Source organism: Ciconia boyciana, chromosome 2 (assembly GCF_034638445.1).
Source record: "Ciconia boyciana chromosome 2, ASM3463844v1, whole genome shotgun sequence".
NCBI lineage: Eukaryota > Metazoa > Chordata > Aves > Ciconiiformes > Ciconiidae > Ciconia > Ciconia boyciana.
The window spans coordinates 461,142-481,258 of NC_132935.1; the positions used below are offsets into that span (position 1 = coordinate 461,142).

Sequence of the window (20,117 nt, forward strand, 5' to 3'; positions counted from 1 at the left end):
CCAGGCACCCCTAATCCTGCGCACCCCCTCCCCTGCACCCAGGCACCCCCCCTGCACCCACGCCCCCCAGCACCCAGTGCCTGTCTCCCCACTGCACCCAGCCACCCCAGGCACGCCCCGTCCCCACTCCCTGCTGCACCCCTGCCCCCCGCACCCCCACGCCTCGCGCGAGCCCCCGAAGCCCCCACTACTGCAGCCACGGGGCACCCCGACATCTCCGGCACCCACGTCCCGACTCCCTCCCCGCGCACAGAGCTCCCGGGGCGGGTGGGGAGCGGCTCCTGCCCCCCAGCGCTGCCGCTGCCCGCAGGCTTTGCCCCAGCACCCGTGTCCCCCCCCCCGGCATCGCCCCCCGCCGCCCCCAGCCCCCCCCCGGCGAGGCCGCACCGGGGAGCGGGGCAGCCGCGCTGGGGGGCACCCGCAGGGTCCCGGTGCAGAGGGGAGCCCTCGGCGCGTTTTCTGGCGGGTCCCCACGGCGCTGCCCCCCCCCCGCCCCCCCCCCCAGGGAAGCTGTCGGGGCTCCCTGCACCGGCACCCGCGCAGCAGCTCGCACCCCGCGCCCCGTCCGACGGCCCCCCCAGCCCCGGTGCCGCTCGGCTCGGGGCGCCCGGCTGCAGCCCCCCGGCACACGCAGGGCGAGCGCCGCGGGCGAGCGCGAGCCGTGGCGGCACGGAGCCTCCCGCAGGGACGGTGGTCCCGGGGTGCCACCGCGGGGGCACCCACGCCAGGGCCCCGGCGCGCGTGGGACACCTGCCTCCTCGCCCGCAGCAGCAGCGGCAGCAGCAGCAGAGCTCGAACAGCATGGCGACGTACGGCAGGGCCCTGGCTCCGGCTCCCACCGCTCCCCTCGGCGTTCGGCCGCGTCTGGAGGGGAGCCGTGCCGTGGCCGGTGACTCAGACAGCCCACGGCCTCTGCCAGGCCCGGCTCTTCCTGCTCCCGGCCCCGCTCCCGGCCAGGGACGGAGCCCACCCCCGGGCGCTCCACCGCGATCCCCTCTGCCCCGGAGCGGCCGTGGGCAGAGCGCGGCAGCCGGCCAGGCCGAGCGGGAGCCGAGGGAGTGCTCGGACCACCGGGCACGGGCACGGCACGGGACCCCCAGGCGAGGGTGGTTCGGGGGTCTGCCGCAGCCCCCGCAGCACCGGGGGCGCCGGGGGTGGGGGTACCGGAGCTCGGCACATCCCCGTCAGCCCGCGCCCCCCGGGGCGTCGTGTCAAAACCCCGCCGTGGCACAACCCAGACGGGACGCGCCAGGCCGGCCGCAAGCGCCTGGGCGTGGGGGCTGGGCACGGCGCAGCGTGGCACGGTGCCATCCATCCCACGGCTCGGCCCCGTGGCGCGGCGCGGCCCGGCTGCGCCGCGGAGATAAAGAGCTGGGGGGGGGAGCGGGGAGGGCCGGGACGGGGCGATTAATGCCCGGCGAGCAGGAAACACTGCCTGGAACCCGGACATGTTTCCTTCGGGATGTGCGTGCCGCTCCCGCCACGCTCGCCACGGCCCCGCCACGTTTGCCGTGGCTGGCCCCCGGCCCAGAAACATGGAGGCCGTGGGGCGGCTTCCCCCACGCCGGCCGGGGGCCATGCCGGGGGGGCCCGGCTGCTGCCAGCCCCGGCCCCAAGCCACAGCTCGGCCATTTCCCCCGAGGCCGGTGAGTCACCGGCCGGCCGGGCTGCAGCCGGCGGCAGCGTCCGACCCCCCCGGCCCCCGGCCTGGCACAGCCAGAACCGCCAGCGCGGTGGAAAAGCTGAGTGGCGCGGGCGGGGGGAGGAGGGGGGGTTCCCAAACCTCTGGGGGCCTCCCCCGCCCACCGCTGCTGCCTCCGTCTCTCCGGCCACGATTCTGGCAGCCTTGGAAACCGGAGCGGGGCCCAAACAAACACCCAGCATCCTGCTGCCGAAACAGCTCGCGCTGCCGCCACCGAAACCAGCCGGCTCCGCCGCTGCCAACCCACCGCGCTCTGCTGCGGCCGCCGTGCCGCAGCCCCCGGATCTCTCCTCCCCCAAGCCCTCTGCAGCCCCAAACCTGCCGCCGTCCCCGGTCCCTGCTCCGTCCCGGCGTCCCCGGCCCCGCAGCACCCGGGGGGCAGCGCCGCGGCGCCCTGGCCTCGCCTGGGGACAGGCCGGGGGCTCCCCCCACGCTGTCCCCCCGGGCGTCCCTGCTTGGGGCGTGGGGACTGGGGGGCACCAAGCCCGCACAGCACCCCACGCCCTCCCGGAGCATCCCCCCGGGGACCCTGGCTTCTCCCCGGGGCGGCGGCGGCTGCGGGACGGGGATGGTCCCCTCCGCCGCGGCTGGGTGCAGCTGGAGGCCCGGCCAGGGATGGGGATGGAGAAACCGGACACGAGCACCGGCCGGGCCGCGGTGCCCGGGGTAAACACCCGCCCCGACGCTGTGCCGAAACCGCAACCGAGAGCGGCCGGGCGCGGAGGCGGGCAGCCCCTCGTGGGCACCGAGGCAGCCCCCCGCCCCCCGTGTATTCCAGGAACAATGCTCAAAAATAAACCCCTCTCACCGCCCCGCGTCCCCGCCCGCCGCTGCCCACCGCACCGCACCGCTACGCCACGCCACGCCACGCCACGCCACGCCACGGGGACCACGGGCGGAAAACCCCCCCGAGCCCGGGAGGGACCGGGCAGGCGCAGAACCAGGCAGGGGCCAGCGTGGTCAGCGCTGCCGGAGCCCCCCGGGACCCCCTAGCTTGGGGGGGTCACGGCACGGCGCGGCGCGGCACGGCGCGGATGATGGGCCCCGGCAGGTGCGACCTTGGGGGTGCCCTTCGGGCAGCCTGGGCAGGCGCCAGGGACAGCGGCCCCCCCGGCGGGGAGCAGCCCGGGGCTCCCGTCAAGGTGCCCTGCCCGCCTTATCTGGCAGCCGGGCTGGCTGCAGGCAGCGGCAGGCAGCGGCACGGGCAGGCCAGGCCGCTCGCTGCCGGGGTGGCCGCAGCATCTCCCACCGGCGCAGCTCACCGCGACGAGCGGGAGAGCGTGGCTGTGGTTTCCCGAGCTCGGTTGCCATGGTGGAGGGGGCCGGGGCCCTGCCGGAGCGGGCGGCGCGAAGCAGGCGGCACGAAGCAGGCGGCACGAAGCAGGCGGCGTGACAGCTCCCAGTGCCGCACACAGATCGACGGAAACCGCAGCCAACGCCCTGGAAAGCGCCGGGGGGGGGCCGGGACCACGGCGGCTCGCCCCACGGCTGCCAGCGTCGCGGCGGACGCGGATGTGGCCCTGGCAGGAGGGATGCACGTGGCCGCGGCCACTCCGGCTCCGGGCACGAGGGGTCTCGTGGGACCCCAGGACCCGGCTCTGCCCGCAGGGAAGGCGGCAAGCGCCGAGGGGGCTGCGTGGGGATCCCCGGCACTCGGCCGCAGCCGCGCTCCGACCACAGCCCTCGACCAGCCCGGCCGCAGCCGGCCCAGCCCTTCTGCGGCACAAGCGTGCCGCACTGCGGGCAGCCCCTGCCTGCACCCCCACAGCAGGCAGCTTCGCCCCTCCGCTGCTGCCTGCACCGGGCGCGGTGCCCCGGCAGCCATCGCTCGCCCCGAGTTTCGGGGGGGGACGCTGCCCACAGCTGCCGGCACAGAGGTGAAGACAACGGTGCGGGAAGGTGGGGGGGCTCCACGAACCCACAAAATAACCCGCCCGCATGGGCAGCTGCCTGCACACCAGCACGCCCTTCCCGCAAGGACACGCATCCCTGCCGACGCCGGCATCCGCACCGATGCTCCCGCCCGCAGCTGGCCAGGCGAGCCGGCGTGCCGCCCTCTCCCTTCCCGGCCCCCACCGTCCCTCCTGTCACCAGATCCCTGGCCCCAAAAATATTTGGCACCTTCACGCCTCGGGAAAACACCTGCTGCTCCCCGGCAGGGAGATTTCGGCTGTCGGATACCCAAAAATGATGGGGAAGGGGGTTGGGGATGCAGGGGGGGGAGGTTTGGGCAGCAGCCCCCTCGACGCACCCGCACCGGGGGGGGGCTGCTGCCCGGACCCCCACTCCTCATAGTGTCGGGGGGGGTCACGCTGCAGGGGTGCTGAGCCACCCTGGGGACCAGGATGCTCCGCATCCCTCCCCCGGGATGCTCCCCCACGGCAGCTGGGTCCCCCCTAAAGCCCCCCAGGACCACCCACTCATCCACCTCCCGCCCCATCGGGGCAGCCGGGCCCTCCCCCCCCCCTCTCCTCCTCCTCCTCCCCCCCCTCGGCGGGGATGGGCGGGGCGAGGGGCCGAGCCGAGCCGAGCCGAGCCGAGCCGAACTCACCTGCATCCCCCGGTTCGGCTCGCCGCCGCCAGTACCAGACCAGGGCGAGGGATGCTGCGTGTCCCACGGCCACCAGCGAGGGGAAGAGGGGACCGGTGTCCTCCATGGGGACACGGCTCGGCTCGGCTCGGCTCGGCTCGGCGGGGCAGGGACGCACCAGCGCCCGCCCCCCCGGGGCAGATCCCGCTCCGCCTTAACCCCTCCCGGTCCGCGCCGAGGAGACGCCCTCCTGTCCGCTGCACCGGCAGGATCGGCCCCCCCCCCCCCGCCTGCCGCCGTGTCCCGTGTCCCCGTGTCCCCCCCCCCCATCACTCACATCCCGGCTTTTTATATCCCGGGACGCTCCGTCCAGCCGGCGCCAGCCCCACCCCCACCCCCGGCTCCTCGGCCCCCCCTCCTCGGCCCGGCGGGTCTCACCTACCCGGCACGACCTTCATGGGCGGGCAGGGCGCGGGCAGGGAGCGGGCAGGGCGCGGGCAGCGCGGAGCGAAGGGGCAGCGCGGCTCCGCCGGTGGCGGCGGCGGCGGCGGGGGGGCGGGCAGGGAGCGGGCGCCGATATAAATAACCGGGGCCCGTCACCGAGCCCGAGTTAGAACATGACACGGGCGGGGGCGGGACGGGGCGGCCGCGGCACCCCGGCACCCCGGCGCCGGGGGTTAACCCGGCCGCCGCCGCCCCCCCCCCCCCTCGGGGCGGTCATTACACCGGCACTAACGACTGGAAACGGGCCCCGCCGGCGGAGGAACGGCCCGGGGGTCGGGCTGCGGTGCTAGGGGGGGTGCGGGGCCCGCTCCGCCCCGCGGGGACCCCCGCGGTCCCCCGCCGCCGCCGCGACCCCGTCCCGCCAGCCCGCACTCCGGGCCTGGTTTTCCCGCAGCGGCTCCCCGGAGCGGAGGGAAAAACCCGGGCCCGGATCGCCGGAGCGGGACGGCCGGGCCCCGGGAGGGGCCGGGGCTCCGCGGCCGCGCCCCGCGGGGACACCCCACCACCCCCACCACCACCACCCCCCCACGCGGGACCGGGCAGGGGCTCGGGCAGCCCCCAGCCCCGCGGCCGGTCCCCCCGCGGTGCCGGGGCGGAGCTGGGCGAACCCCCGGCACGGGGGACGCGGGGCTGCGGGAGGGGGCGAGCGGGGCAGGCCGGGGGCGAGCAGGGGAAGGGCGGCGCGGTGGGGGGGGGGGGGGGATGCTGCGGCAGGGCCGGTCCACGCAGGACCGCGCAGCCCTCGGGTGCAGCGGGGCCGCCCGGCCCGGCCCCCCCGCCGCCCCGGTGACTCACGGCGCGGGCTCGGCGCCTCCGTCCTGGAAACTTGGAGCGGCCGCGGCGGCTGCCGGGGGCTGCGGGGCTGAGTCACGGCCGGCGCGGGGCGGGGGGGCCCCCACCGCGGCCTCGGGGCGCCGGCCGCAGCTGCCCCGCCCGACACACACACACACACACACGGACGGACGGACGGACGCCCCGCAGCCGCCGCCGGATCCAGCTGCCGCCGATCGTGTGTCGGGATCGCGTGTCGCGGGGGGGGGGGCAGGGGCGGGCACCCCCTCCCCGCCCCGCAGCCCCCGGCCGCAGGCAGCCCCCTCCCCACCCGCAGCCCCGCCCGCCCCAGCTGCCGCTGCCCGTCCGTCCGTCCGTCCGTCCGGAGCCACCCTGTGCGCGGCGGGGACCTCGGGGCGCAGCCCCCCCACCCCACGGCACGGCCCCCCCACCCCCCGCCCCCACGGTGCAGCCCCTTGCCCGCCGCGGGGAGCCCGGGGGGGGTGGGGGGGGGGCTGGCAGCAGAGAGACCCCCGGCAGCACCGAGGGTCCCCCGCACCCCACCTGCCCAACCACCCCCGGGCATCCCGGGAGCCGCCCCGGGGACCCCCGCGGCCCCAGCGCTGCGTGCCCCCTGTGCCCAGCCCACGGGCAGGGGTACCGGCAGGGCCCGGCCTCCCCCGGGACCTCCCCCGGGGTGCCCGTGGGTGCACGGGGGGCACGGCAGCCCCGAGCCCCCCCCAGCGCCCTTCCTCCGCAGGCTCACCCCCGGGCAGCGCAGGGGCGGTGGGTGCCCCTTGCCCCTGACCTTGGCCGGGCAGGGAGGGCACCGGGGGGGGGGGGGGGGCCTGTCCCTGGGGCTGGGGAGAGGGGCCACGGCCCCAGCCCAGCGCCGGGGGCTCGCCGGGCTGCAGACCCCCCCCCGGGAGCAGCAGAAGTGTTAAGGTGTCCCCACGCACCCCCACCCACGAGAGCCCCCGGGGGGGCACCCAGGGGCGAGGGCTGAGGGACCCCCCGTCCCGCGGGCGCTGGCCGGTACCTGGGCCCGGGCCGGGCTCGGGGGGCGGCTGGGACAGTCCCCCCGTGGCGGCGGCGGCGGAGGCGGCGGCGGCGAGGGGCTCCACGTGCCGCTGGGCCTCCTCCTTCCTGCGGTAGAGCCGGTCCCCGCCGGCGGGACGCGGCCTGCCGAGGCCCGGGTCGGAGGCGTCGACGGTGTTGGCGGGGCGGCGGGCGGGGCGGCAGCGCTGGAGGGAGAGCGGGACGATCTCGGGCGGCAGGCGCAGGTACCGGCGCAGGTAGGCGATGCCCTCGTCGGTCAGGTACCAGTAGAAGTGCCGCCAGGCGAAGGTCTCCCGCACCAGGCGGCGGGAGCGCAGGGAGGCCATGGCACGCAGCACCTCCACGTTGGGGACGCCGGGCAGCTGCGGGTGGGCGCGCCGCGGGCGGGGGTCCTTCTCGGCCACCAGCACGCCCTCGCGGAACAGCAGCTCCAGGATGGCACGGAGCCGCTCCAGCGGCATCAGCATCCCGGCCACCATGGCTCGGCTCGGCTCGGCTCGGCTCGGCTCGGGGCGCGCGGCCTCCGCTCCGCTCGGCTACGGCTGGGCACGGCCCGGCGTGGGCTGGCGCGGCCCGGCACGGCCCGGTCCGCTGTGGCACGGCCCGGCACGGCCCGGTCCGCTGTGGCACGGCTCGGCACGTCCCGGCACAGCCCGGCGCGGAGCTGGCTGCCTGCGGCGGGCAGACTGGCGGCGGCTCCACCCCCGGGCCGGGGGGGGGGGAGCGGCCGTGGGGCCGTGGGGCCGGGGGGGCCGGGGCTCCCCCCCGCTCGGCCCAGCCCTGCCTCGGCGGCCCCTCCCCCCCGCCGCCGCTCCGGGGCGGGGCCGCCCCGCCCGCCCCGACCCACCCGGCCGGTTCCCGCGTGGGAACCCCCCGGGCCCCGCCCCGCCCTCGCCCGGGACCGGCCCCCCGGCCCGCCCCGACACGGAGCCGCCGCCCGGGGGCGGGGGGGGGGGGGGGGGGAAGGGGACCCTCAGCGCGGGGGGGAGCGGGGGCGGCCACCACCTGCCCGGGGACGGGGCCCCCCGGCCCCCGAGAGCATCCGGCCCGGGCCGCAGGCAGGGTGCAGGCAGGGCTGCAGGCAGGGCGGCAGGGAGGGCGGCAGGGAGGCAGGCAGGGCAACAGGCAGGGCGACAGGCAGGGCAGCAGGCAGGGTGCAGGCAGGGCTGCAGGCAGGGCAACAGGCAGGGCGACAGGCAGGGCAGCAGGGAGGGCTGCAGGCAGGGCATCAGGCAGGGTGCAGGCAGGGCTGCAGGCAGGGCAGCAGGGAGGGCAGCAGGCAGGGCAGCAGGCAGGGCAGCAGGCAGGGTGCAGGCAGGGTGGCAGGCAGGGCAGCAGGCAGGGCAGCAGGCAGGTTGCAGGCAGGGCAGCAGGCAGGGCTGCAGGCAGGGCAGCAGGGAGGGCAGCAGGCAGGGCTGCAGGCAGGGCTGCAGGCAGGGCAGCAGGGAGGGCAGCAGGCAGGCCTGCAGGCAGGGCAGCAGGCAGGGCGGCAGGCAGGGCAGCAGGCAGGGTGCAGGCAGGGCGGCAGGGAGGGCGGCAGGCAGGGTGCAGGAAGGGCAGCAGGCAGGACAGCAGGCAGGGCTGCAGGCAGGGCAGCAGGGAGGGCAGCAGGCAGGGCTGCAGGCAGGGCAGCAGGCAGGGCGGCAGGCAGGGCAGCAGGCAGGGCGGCAGGCAGGGCGGCAGGCAGGGCGGCAGGCAGGGCAGCAGGCAGGGCTGCAGGCAGGGCAGCAGGGAGGGCAGCAGGCAGGCCTGCAGGCAGGGCTGCAGGCAGGGCAGCAGGCAGGGCAGCAGGCAGGCCTGCAGGCAGGGCAGCAGGGAGGGCAGCAGGCAGGGCAGCAGGCAGGCCTGCAGGCAGGGCAGCAGGGAGGGCAGCAGGCAAGCCTGCAGGCAGGGCAGCAGGCAGGGCTGCCGGCAGGGCTCCAGCAGCCACATCCTGCCAACGTCAGTATTTGCTCAGCTCCTGGCCCAGTCTGTGCAGGGGCGGGGGGGCCGGGAGGGGCTGCAGCCCCCGGGGGACCACACGTCCCCACGCCCCGGGGGTCCCGCAGCAGCCGACGGGACGGGCGTGGGACCGTGGCGTGACAGCCCCGGCGCTGGCAAGGCTTCGCCTCCCCCCCCCCCACGCCCCCCCAGCCGCTCGTCCCCAGGGCTGGCAGGGGGGGACGAGGCTGCTGCCACCCACGGCCGCCCCAGAGCCCCACCGGGACCGGCAACTGCCTGCCACCCACGGGCCGCCACCGCGGGGACCCCGGCATGGGCCCACGGGCACTGCTGTGGGGAGAGCCCCTGCTCCCGGCACCCCGGGCTCCCCGCCCCGTGGGCACACCCAGGCCCTGTGGTGGGGGGGGTGGGTGGGTGGGTGGGTGCCAGCAGCCGGCCCACGGGCACCCGGATCATTTCCTCCTCCCGTCACGTGCCAGGGCCAGTGCCAAGAGCAGAAGGGCCTCTGGGACGGCCCGGGGTGCCCGGGGTGCCCAGGGCTCGCCCGTCCCCGTGCGGCAGCCCCCAGGGAGCCCCGGGTTGAAGAGGTCCCACAGCAAAGCGACTGGGGCTCCCCCAACCAGGGGACCCCCCCCGCTGGGGGCATCCCGGCCCCCCAGCCCCGAAACAGGAGAGGACCACGCCGTGCCCCCTCCAGCCAGGGCTCCTGCGGCCCCCCCGGGCCAGCGCGGTGGGGCACGGGGACGCTCCGAGCGTGTCCGAGTGGGGCACCCACCCCGGAGCTGCCGGGCCCCGTGTGCCCCAAACCCGCAGGAACGGGTGATGTAAGCCGGCACCGCGGGAGGGGACCCGCACCGGCACTTGCACAACTTCCCCGTCCCTCTGATCCAGGAGGGAGCGGGGGGGGTGAGCAGAGCCCCCCCCCCGTCCCCATCCTCCGAGGGCCCCCACCGCGGGGCACCCCCCCACACTGCCCCACAGCACCAACACCCCTGCGGTGCCCCCCGGCGCACCCCGTCAGGTTTGGGAAAGATGGGGACAGCGATGGGGACAGTGATGGGGACAGCGATGGGGACAGCCCGGTATGCGGGGAGGGCCCAAGTTCACCAACGCCAGCCCAGGGCCGCCTGCCGGGACCCCCATGCAGGGCTGGGCACCCCCAGCCGCAGCCCCCCCGGTGCAGGGGGCACGCGGGACCCCCGGCTGCGGCACTGCCGGTGCCGCCCAGCCGTGCCCCCCCGGGCAGGGACGGCGACGGGAGCGATGACGCCCCGAGTCACCCCAGACCCCGGCGCGCTCCCCGCCCCGCAGCCCCGGGGGGGCCCGGAGGGCAGGGAGGGGCAGGGGATGGGCCGCCCGATCCAGGAGAGACAGACAGACAGACAGACAGACAGCGCCTGTGGGGACGCAGCTCCCCCGGCGCCTGCACCAGCCGGCCCCCCCTCGGGAGCGGGGCTGGGGCTCCCCAGGCCCTGGCAGGGGTACAGCTGCCGGGGGGGGACACACACCGAGGCCGCGGTGCGGGGCCGGTGCAGCCGGCGCGGTGCTTGCCGCAGCCACCGCCGGGCTCCCTGCGGGCGGGTGGGGGACCCGCGTCCCCCCACGCAACCGCCTCCCGCCCCACGCGTCCCCCAGCACCGGCCCCCACCCGCCCTCCGCAGCACCAGGGCCCCCGTCCCCGTGTCGGTGGGCGCAGGGACGCGAGCGTGGGCGCAGCCGGGGCATCCCCCGGCCCCGGCCGCCCATGCGGCCCCCGCGAGCGCGGCCCACCCCGGCCATCGCACCCCGCCGCCCCCCCAGGCCCCTCAGCCGGGTCACGGCCACGCCATCCGGGAAGTGCCGAGTCAGCGCCCGCCGCAGTGATCCAACGCGATGTGACAGCGGAGCTGGCTCCGGCGTCCAGCCGCTCCCCCCACGCCGCCCGTCCGCCAGGGACGCCGGGCACGGTGCCCGCACCCCCCACTGACCGCCCGGGGGGCACTGGGTGCACCTCGGGGGCCAGGCACCCCTCTGCCCTCCCGAAGCCCGGCTCAGCACCGGCTCAGCCCATCCCGGTGCTGCCGGCCTCTACCACATCCTCCCGCTCCGGCACGCGGCCCATGAAGCCCCCGCCGTCACACCTCAGGGGTCCAGGGGAGCACCGGCTGCCAGCACGCACGCTGGGCTCGCCCCCCCAGCCCGCACCCCTCTGACCCACGGCCTGGGGGTCCCACCCACACCCGGGGCTTCGCCCCACGGAGACCTTGGGCAGCCGGGCAGGTTGCAGACCCCCAAATTTCAGGGCAGGCAGGTGGGCAGCGGTGCAGGCAGGGCCCCGCGGGCAGCAGCTCCCGGCCACAGGCCCGTCGCTCCCCTCCCCACGCCGGTGCCGGTGCCGGGGTCCATAAGGGCTGGTGCTGGCGGGGCCGGAGGGCTCCGGGTGCCGAGGCAGGGACAAAGGCGCGGCTGCGCGTGGAGGGCACCGCGGTCAGAGCCGGGGGGGCCGGGGGCACCGTGGGCCGGGGGCAGGTTGTTAATGAGGCCGGGGCCGGCGGGGGTCCTCTGGCCGTGCCTGTTCTCACCGAAAATGAGCCTCGCTGGCAGCTTGGGCTCTGCATGAGGGGGCACGGCCTGGGCTCCCCCCGGCTGGGCCCACGGCACCGCCACGGCACTGCCACGGCACCGCCACAGCTGCCGGCCGCCCCACAGCGAGCCCCTGCTTGGCTGCACCCCGACCCTTGCGAGGGTCCGTGCCAGCCCGGCCCCAGCCCCACGGCTGCTCGGGGAAACGGGCCCTGCGGTGGCCGCCTGCCCGCTGCGGTCACACGCAGGCCAGTGGCGGCCAGCGTCCCCTTGCCCAGCATCCGCGGGCGCCCGTTACTCACGCCCCAGCGCCCCGGCTCTGCGGCACGGCACGGCACGGCTCCCCGGCGCGTTCCCCCCAGCCCAGCGGTGCCCGGCAGGGGCTGGATGCCGGGGCAGCCCCCGGCCCCGCTGAGATGGGCGACCACCGCTCCCTCTGCCTGCGCTGCGGGCAGCTGCCAGCGCGGCCCAGCCAACGCCGGTGCGGGAGGGATACGGCCAGAGCCCCCCGGGGATGCAGAAGAGCCCCCGGGGATGCAGAAGAGCCCCTGGGGATGCAGCCGGAGCCCCCCGGGGATGCAGAAGAGCCCCCGGGGATGCAGCCGGAGCCCCCCGGGGATGCAGAAGAGCCCCCGGGGATGTGGTCAGAGCCCCCGGGGATGCAGAAGAAGCCCCCCGGGGATCGGGGATGCGGCCGGAGCCCCTCGCCCCTCGCCCCCCGCCCGTGGGCTCGGGCTGCCGGCAGCTGGGTGCCCCCGCAGGCCGAGCCCCGGGGGGCCGCGCCCCGCGGCCCCGCAGCCCGGTACCTTTGAGGGAGATGATCTCGTGGTGGATGGACCGGGACGCCTCCATGGCCGCTCTCCCCGTCCCCGCCCGCTCCCTCCCGGTCCCGCAGCTCCGGGCCGGCCCCGCCCCGCCCCGCCCCGCCCCGCCCCCCGCCGCAGCCCCGCCGCCGCTGCGGCGCCGCACCCCCCCCCCTCCGCCGCACGGGCCCCGGCCCCTCCGGCCGCACCCGCTGGGGACCGGCCCCGGCACAGACCCCACCAGCGCGGACCCCCAGAGCAGCACGGACCCCCCAGTACAGCACGGACCCCCAGAGCAGCACGGACCCCCAGTACAGCACGGACACCCCCAGTCCAGCACAGACCCCCCAGTACAGCACGGACCCCCCAGTACAGCACAGCCCCCCAGAGCAGCACGGATCCCCCAGAGCAGCACGGACCCCCCAGACCAGCACGGACCCCCCAGTACAGCACGGACCCCCAGTAGAGCACAGCCCCCCAGAGCAGCACGGACCCCCCACTACAGCACGGACCCCCAGAGCAGCACGGACCCCCCACTACAGCACGGACCCCCAGAGCAGCACGGACACCCCCAGTCCAGCACAGACCCCCCAGACCAGCACGGACCCCCAGAGCAGCACGGACCCCCCACTACAGCACGGACCCCCAGAGCAGCACGGACCCCCCCAGTACAGCACGGACCCCCCAGTACAGCACAGCCCCCCCCAGAGCAGCACGGACCCCCCAGAGCAGCACGGACCCCCCAGTACAGCATGGACCCCCCAGTACAGCACGGACCCCCAGAGCAGCACAGACCCCCAGTCCAGCACGGACCCCCAGTACAGCACAGACCCCCCAGAGCAGCACAGACCCCCCAGTCCAGCACGGACACCCCAGTACAGCACGGACACCCCCAGTACAGCACAGCCCCCCAGTACAGCACAGCCCCCCAGTACAGCACGGACACCCCCAGTACAGCACAGACCCCCAGAGCAGCACAGACCCCCAGTACAGCACAGCCCCCCAGTACAGCACGGACCCCCAGAGCAGCACGGACCCCCAGTCCAGCACATCCCCCCAGTACAGGACAGATCCCCCATCCACACAGCCCCCATCAGCACGGCCCCCCCAATCCTCACCCAGTCCAGCACAGCCCCCCAGTACAGCACGGACCCCCAGTACAGCACAGCCCCCCAGTACAGCACAGACCCCCAGTACAGCACAGCCCCCCAGACCAGCACGGACCCCCCAGAGCAGCACGGACCCCCCAGTACAGCATGGACCCCCAGTACAGCACGGACCCCCAGAGCAGCACGGACCCCCCAGTACAGCACGGACCCCCCAGTACAGCACAGCCCCCCAGTACAGCACGGACACCCCCAGTACAGCACGGACCCCCAGTACAGCACAGCCCCCCCAGACCAGCACGGACACCCCCAGTCCAGCACAGCCCCCTCCCACAGTCCCCCAGCACAGAGCCCCCACCCACACAGCCCCCACCGGCACAGACCCCCATCCCCACCCGTCCAGCCCAGCCCCCCACAGCCCCCGCCCCCCCGGCAGCCCCGGCTCAGCCCAGCCCTGGCAGCGGGGCCCATCACCGTGGCGTCGGGCCTAGGGGCCAGCCCTGCCCGTGCCGGCAGCCCAGCGGGACAAGGGACAAAGGGGGGAGACAGAGCAGACCCCCCGCGCCCCCCGCCCGCAGCGCCGGGGACAGGGACGCGTGTCCTCGGGGGGGGGACGGGGACAGGGGACGCGTGTCCTCGGGGACAGCCAGCCCGTCCCCCCGCCTGGACACGGGGCCAGGTCTCCCCCCCGCGCCCCCCCCCAGCCCGGTTCAAACCCGGTCGCAGCCGGGGGGCAGAGACCCCTGCCACGGCCGGCACCGCGCTGGCTGCTCACCCGGTGGCAGCGGGGGGCTGGCGGGCGGCCCCCGGCACGGTGCCACGGCTCCCGGCTCCGCATGGCCGCGCCAGCCCCAGGCCCTGCCGGGAACCGCCACCGCCTGCCCGCGCTGCGGCCAGCACCGGCCACCGGCCAGCCTGGGCCCGAGCCCCGCCGCTGCCGGGAGGGACCCCCGGCTCTGCCCCGGCACGGCCGACGGGGCTGACCCCACGGCCGTGGGGCTGGGGGCTCTCGGGGGACTGGGGGGGGGCATCCTCGGGGGTCCGGCTGCCCCCGGCGCGGGTGACAGATGCCGGACGGAGCCAGGCCCGGATCGCCATGCTGCGCCGGCCGGAAAGCCCCGGCTGTCGGCGGTGGCGGTGGCGGCAGCAGCGGCGGCGGCGGTAGCGCTGGCCCCCGGCCAAGTTTTGGTTCCTGCCGGGCCCGCTCCCGGCACTGCGCAACGATAACGGCTCTAATCGGAAAGCCACGAGACACCGGCCTGGCAAACGCCCGCCAGCCCGCCGCGACAGCCAGCTGCCGCCCGCCTCGCCCAGGGACGCCGGCACCCGGCACCCCAGCACCGTGCCCTGCTGCCAGGGCCGCTGCCGGCTCCGCCGGCCCCTGCCCCACGCTGCCTGTCCCACGGGCGCTGGCCGGGCATCCCACGGTGGAGCTCTCCCCGCGATGGCCGCCTCCCGCTGCCGCCCAGCACCGGGCAAATGCCGGCGCAACACAACCGCCTGCCGCAGCCTGTTCACCGCGGCGGCCGAGACCCCCGCTCGCCTGGGGTCCACCCTGCCGCCGACACACGGCAGCTTGTCCCCTCGCCCGGCCGCTGCCAGCTCCCGCCGCAGCAGGACGTGGGTTGCTCCATGCTGCCGGTGCAAACCGTGCCCCCCGGCACAGCCGCCGGCAAAGACCCTGTCGCCGGGCCTTGGCAGCGGCCAGCCCCCGGCAGAGCGGGCGCTGGATGCCGCAGGGCTCCGGAGACTCGGGGCTGGCACGTGCTGGTGGCAGCGGCCCAGGCGGAGCTCCCTGCCAACCGGCTCCTCTCTGCGATGGCATCACCACGATTTGCAGAGCCCCGAGGCTGGGTCGATGCTTCCCGGCTCACCCGGCTCAGCCCCGGCGTTGCCCGTCTGTTCCCGGCAGAACTCAAGCAAGCCGGCTCTGCTGCCGGGAACCCCACATGTCCCCTTCCTTCCCCGCGTGTCCCCCTCCCTGCCGGCTCCTCCGCAGACCCCGGCGCGGCCGGGCAGGACCTTCCTCCGCCTTTGAGCCTGCCCAAACCTGGCACCCAGCCCCGGCCGCACCGCAGCCAGGCACCCGCACCTGCCCCACAGGGCCCGTGGCACCAAACCTGCCGGCTGGTGGGGACCCCCCCCCCACGCCCACGGCCCCGCCAGCCCCCGGGGAGGCCAAGCCGGGCCGGCGCGGTGCCCCCCGAGCCGCCGGCACGTGCTCGGCGCCCGCCGGCCGAGTGGCACAGAGCCACGCGTGGGCTCTGGCCCCGCCGAGGGACACCCGCTCCCCAAACCGGGCGCGGCCCCCGGCAGCAGCACCCGGCGCTTCACGGGGCCCTGCCGGGCTCGGGTGGGCCGAGCTCCCTCCGGCACCCGCCGGCGGCACCGAGCGCACGACGGTCCCTGGGCAGGGGACAACCGGGCCGAGGCGGTGGCACAGCCCTGCAGGCTGGCAGGCACCCGCTCCCGCTGCCTGTCCCCCCCCGGCGCGGGGGTCCCACGGCGGGGGTCCCCCCCACCCTGGCGCGCCCCAACACCGCGGCGGGAGAAGCAGGGGCCGCCCGGCTGGGGGGCCCGGGCCAGGTCACGACGGCGCACGCTCCCCTCCCGCCCCCCACGCGTGTGCAGGCGCACACACGCGCACCCCTCCGCGGGGCCGCGGCACCGCACCGGAGCTCACCGGCCCTGCCGCCCCCGGCACGGCTGCTCGTGGCACAGCGGGCTCAGCCCCGGCGTCCGGCGGTGCCCACGACCCCCGGGGCAGCCCCGCGAGGGCGAGAGGGTCCCCGTGCCCCGGCAGGGCCCCTGGCGGGGACGCCCAAAGCCCCCGGCCCCACGCGTGCCCTGGCACCGGGCGCAGGCAGGGGCAGGCAGGGCAGCAGGCAGGGGCAGGCAGGGTGCAGGCAGGGCAGCAGGCAGGGGCAGGCAGGGCGCAGGCAGGGCAGCAGGCAGGGTGCAGGCAGGGCACAGGCAGGGGCAGGCAGGGCACAGGCAGGGCGCAGGCAGGCGCAGCAGCTCTCGCTCCCCTTGTAAGGGCATGGCTGCCGGAGGCTGCCGGCCCCCGCGGAGCCACCCTGTGCCCCCCCGTCACGTGCCGGCCCCGCCACCCTGGGGGGCACCGCGGCAGTCGGGGGGGCCGCAGAGCTGCCGAGGGGGCCCCCAGATGCCGCCGCCGCCCCTGCCACCGCCGAGCGCCCGCGCCCGGTCCCCTGCGCCCCTCCCGGGCTGCCGGGAGCCCCCCGACCCCGTCCCTGCCCCCCCGTGCCGGCCGCCTGCGGCCGCCGCCTCCTGCCCCGGCCCCGCTGCCCCCCCCGGACGCAGACCCCCACCTCGCCCCCTCCCTGCCCCCTCCCACCCCCGCACCCCCCCGCCCCCAGCGCTCACCCCAGCCCCCCGGGCGGCATCCTCCGGCCCCGGCCCTCGAGCGGGGTCCCCTCGCCCCCGCCCGCCGCCCCGGGCGCCGCGGACCCCGCCGGCAGCCCCCCCGCCGGCGCGGGGGGCCGCGGGCGCAGACCCCTGCCCGTCCGCGCCGAGAGCCCGGCACGGGGCTGCCCCAGGGGTCCCACGGCCCGCGGGAGGCGGCAGCCGGAGGGGGTCCCCGCTGCCGGACCCGGTCCCCGGCAGCGCCCCGTGGGTGCCGGCAGGGCTGAGCCGGGTGCCGGCAGGGCCTCGGCAGCGCCTGACGTGCCCTATTATGGGAACGAGCCGCCGAGCCCTCCCCGGGCGGCCCCCGGCACCGGCCGCCCCCCGGCCTCCCCCGGGCCGGACCCCGCGTGGGGCAGGGTCCGTGGGTCGGTACCTTTGTATCGCTCCCGCACGTCCTCGTAGGCCTGGATGAAGTCCTGCTCCTCGGGGTTGGGGGGCAGGCGCCCCAGGTCGTAGGTGGCCATGGCGGGCAGCGGCCGGGGCGGCGGCGGGCGAGGGCCGGGGTCTGCCGGCGTGTCCGGCGGCCGGCGTGTCCGGTGGCCGGCGTGTCCGGCCGCTGCGCAGCCCCGCACAGCCCAGCCCGGCACAGACACGGACACGGGACACGGCGGGACATTCCAGCCCGCCCAACCCTTAAAGGAACAGCCGGATGCCGCCCCGACGCCTGCCGGGACTGCCGGCCACGGCACCCCACGGGCACGGCATCCCCACGGGCCACGGCCACCCTATGGGGCATGGCCACCCTGTGGGGCATGGCCATCCCACGGGGCGCAGCATCCCCACGGGGCACAGCCGCCCCACAGGGCACGGCCACCCTATGGGGCACAGCATCCCCACGGGGCACGGCATCCCCATGGGCCACGGCCACCCTATGGGGCATGGCCACCCTATGGGGCACAGCATCCCCACGGGGTGCAGCATCCCCACAGGGCACGGCCACCCTATGGGGCACGGCCACCCCACGGGGCACGGCCACCCTATGGGACACGGCCACCCTATGGGGCATGGCCATCCCACGGGGCGCAGCATCCCCACGGGGCACAGCCGCCCCACAGGGCACGGCCACCCTATGGGGCACGGCCACCCCACGGGGCACGGCCACCCTATGGGGCATGGCCATCCCACGGGGCGCAGCATCCCCACGGGGCACAGCCGCCCCACAGGGCACGGCCACCCTATGGGGCACAGCATCCCCACGGGGCACGGCATCCCCATGGGCCACGGCCACCCTATGGGGCATGGCCACCCTATGGGGCACAGCATCCCCACGGGGTGCAGCATCCCCACAGGGCACGGCCACCCTATGGGGCACGGCCACCCCACGGGGCACGGCCACCCTATGGGACACGGCCACCCTATGGGGCATGGCCATCCCACGGGGCGCAGCATCCCCACGGGGCACAGCCGCCCCACAGGGCACGGCCACCCTATGGGGCACGGCCACCCCACGGGGCACGGCCACCCTATGGGGCATGGCCATCCCACGGGGCGCAGCATCCCCACGGGGCACAGCCGCCCCACGGGGCACGGCCACCCTATGGGGCACGGCCACCCTATGGGGCACGGCCATCCCACGGGGCGCAGCATCCCCACGGGGCACAGCCGCCCCACGGGGCACGGCCACCCCATGGGGCATGGCCATCCCACGGGGCGCGGCATCCCCACGGGGCACAGCCGCCCCACGGGGCACAGCCGCCCCACGGGGCCACGGGGCAGGCGGCAGCACCCCGTGACCCCGGGCAGGGCAAACCGTGCCGGGGACGCGGCGCTGCCCGCGGCGGCCGCCAGCCCCAGCCACGGCCGCCCACGCGCGCCCCGAGGAGCAAGGCGAGGTGGGGGGCGGGCGAGGAGGGACGGCGTGGGGCTGGGGGCGCGGGTGACGAGGGATGGGACGGGGGGTGCCGGATGCGACCCCCGGCCGGCGCAGGAACCCCCCCCCGGCCCCCACCCTGGCGCGCCCACCCGCCGCCCCCTCCCTGCCCTCGCTCGGGGGGCAGACGGGGTCCCCCTCCTCCGGCGGGTGCTCAGCCCCACGCAGAGACCACCGGGCCCTGCCCGGCTCCCTCCGGGGAGCTGCTGTGCGTCCCCTCCCTGGCAGATGCGGCTCCCGGCCGGTGGGGACCGGGACAGGGACGTCACGGGGCCACCCGCCCCCCCGGCTGCCGGCCCCATGAGGACACAGGGTATTTTTAAAGCTCCTTCTCCAAAACCAGCCCCCGCCGCCACCGTCCCAAACCCCCCCGGGCACCGGGAGGCACCACCGCGGCCACCCACGGCCACCCGTGGCCGCCTGCGGCCACCCACGGCCACCCACCGCCCCGCTGCAGGCGGAGAGCTGCCCCCCCGCCGGGGTCCCGTCCGAGCCGTGGGGCTGACCCCCAGCCCTGCCCCACGGCACGGCATGGCCGGAGGATGCCGGTCCCAGCGGGACGGGGCTTCGTCAGCGCTAAATATAGAGGCCCAAAGCCCCGGGAAACCCAATCTGCGGCCGGCGCGGCCAGGGGCCAGGCCCGGCACAGAAATAGCCCGGGGTGCTGGGTGGGGGGCGCTGGGCACCCCATGGGGACACGCTGGGTGCTGGGTGGGGACATATGGGGCACCCCATGGGGACACGATGGGAGCCTCACGGGGACATGCTGGGTGCTGGGTGGGGGGACGCTGGGTGCTGGGTGGGGACATATGGGGCACCCCATGGGGACATGCTGGGCGCTGTATGGGGACATATGGGGCACCCCATGGGGACACGCTGGGTGCTGTATGGGGACACGCTGGGCACCCCATGGGGACACGCTGGGTGCTGTATGGGGACACGCTGGGCACCCCATGGGGACATGCTGGGTGCTGTATGGGGACATATGGGCCACCCCACGGGGACACGCTGGGTGCTGGGTGGGGGACGCTGGATGCTGGATGGGCCCACGCTGGGAGCCCCATGGGGACACACTGGGTGCTGTATGGGGACACGCTGGGCACCCTATGGGGACACGCTGGGCGCTGGGTGGGGACATATGGGGCACTCCATGGGGACACACTGGGTGCTGGGTGGGGACACGCTGGGAGCCCCATGGGGACACGCTGGGTGCTGGGTGGGGACATATGGGGCACCCCATGGGGACATGCTGGGTGCTGGGTGAGGACACGCTGGGCACCCCATGGGGACATGCTGGGTGCTGGGTGGGGACATATGGGGCACCCCATGGGGACACGCTGGGTGCTGTATGGGGACATATGGGGCACCCCATGGGGACACACTGGGTGCTGGGTGGGGACATATGGGGCACCCCATGGGGACATGCTGGGCACCCCATGGGGACATGCTGGGCGCTGTATGGGGACATATGGGGCACCCCATGGGGACACGCTGGGTGCTGTATGGGGACACGCTGGGCACCCCATGGGGACACGCTGGGTGCTGTATGGGGACATATGGGGCACCCCATGGGGACACGCTGGGCACCCCATGGGGACACGCTGGGTGCTGTATGGGAACATATGGGGCACCCCATGGGGACACGCTGGGCACCCCATGGGGACACGCTGGGTGCTGTATGGGGACATATGGGGCACCCCATGGGGACACGCTGGGCACCCCATGGGGACACGCTGGGCGCTCGGCCCTTGCAACGACAGCGGGTCCAACGGCAGCGCCGGCAGCCAGGTTCGACCCCCGCCCCACGCCATGGCACGAGGGGGTGACGCGGCCCCCGGCC

At 77.1% G+C, this 20,117-nt stretch overlaps 1 protein-coding gene across 23 annotated transcripts in view; it reads right to left on the reverse strand.

Annotated features, from left to right (window-relative positions):
- The window catches only part of PLEC (plectin), a 71,752-nt gene that overhangs the window by 42,699 nt on the left and 8,936 nt on the right, over positions 1 to 20,117 (reverse strand). For 3 of the 23 annotated variants that reach the window (XM_072851682.1, XM_072851683.1, XM_072851681.1), the window contains exon 1: positions 6,547 to 7,234. The exons of 6 other annotated variants lie outside the window; for them this stretch is intronic. In XM_072851682.1, coding sequence (XP_072707783.1) covers positions 6,547 to 7,045 — 499 coding nt within the window. In that variant the 5' untranslated portion in view covers positions 7,046 to 7,234. Of the gene's footprint in view, positions 1 to 754; positions 949 to 2,964; positions 3,029 to 4,253; positions 4,393 to 4,674; positions 4,706 to 6,546; positions 7,235 to 11,875; positions 11,950 to 16,780; positions 16,992 to 20,117 lie in introns of those variants that run through there. 14 more of the 23 variants (XM_072851699.1, XM_072851697.1, XM_072851706.1 and 11 more) reach the window with 8 other exon arrangements.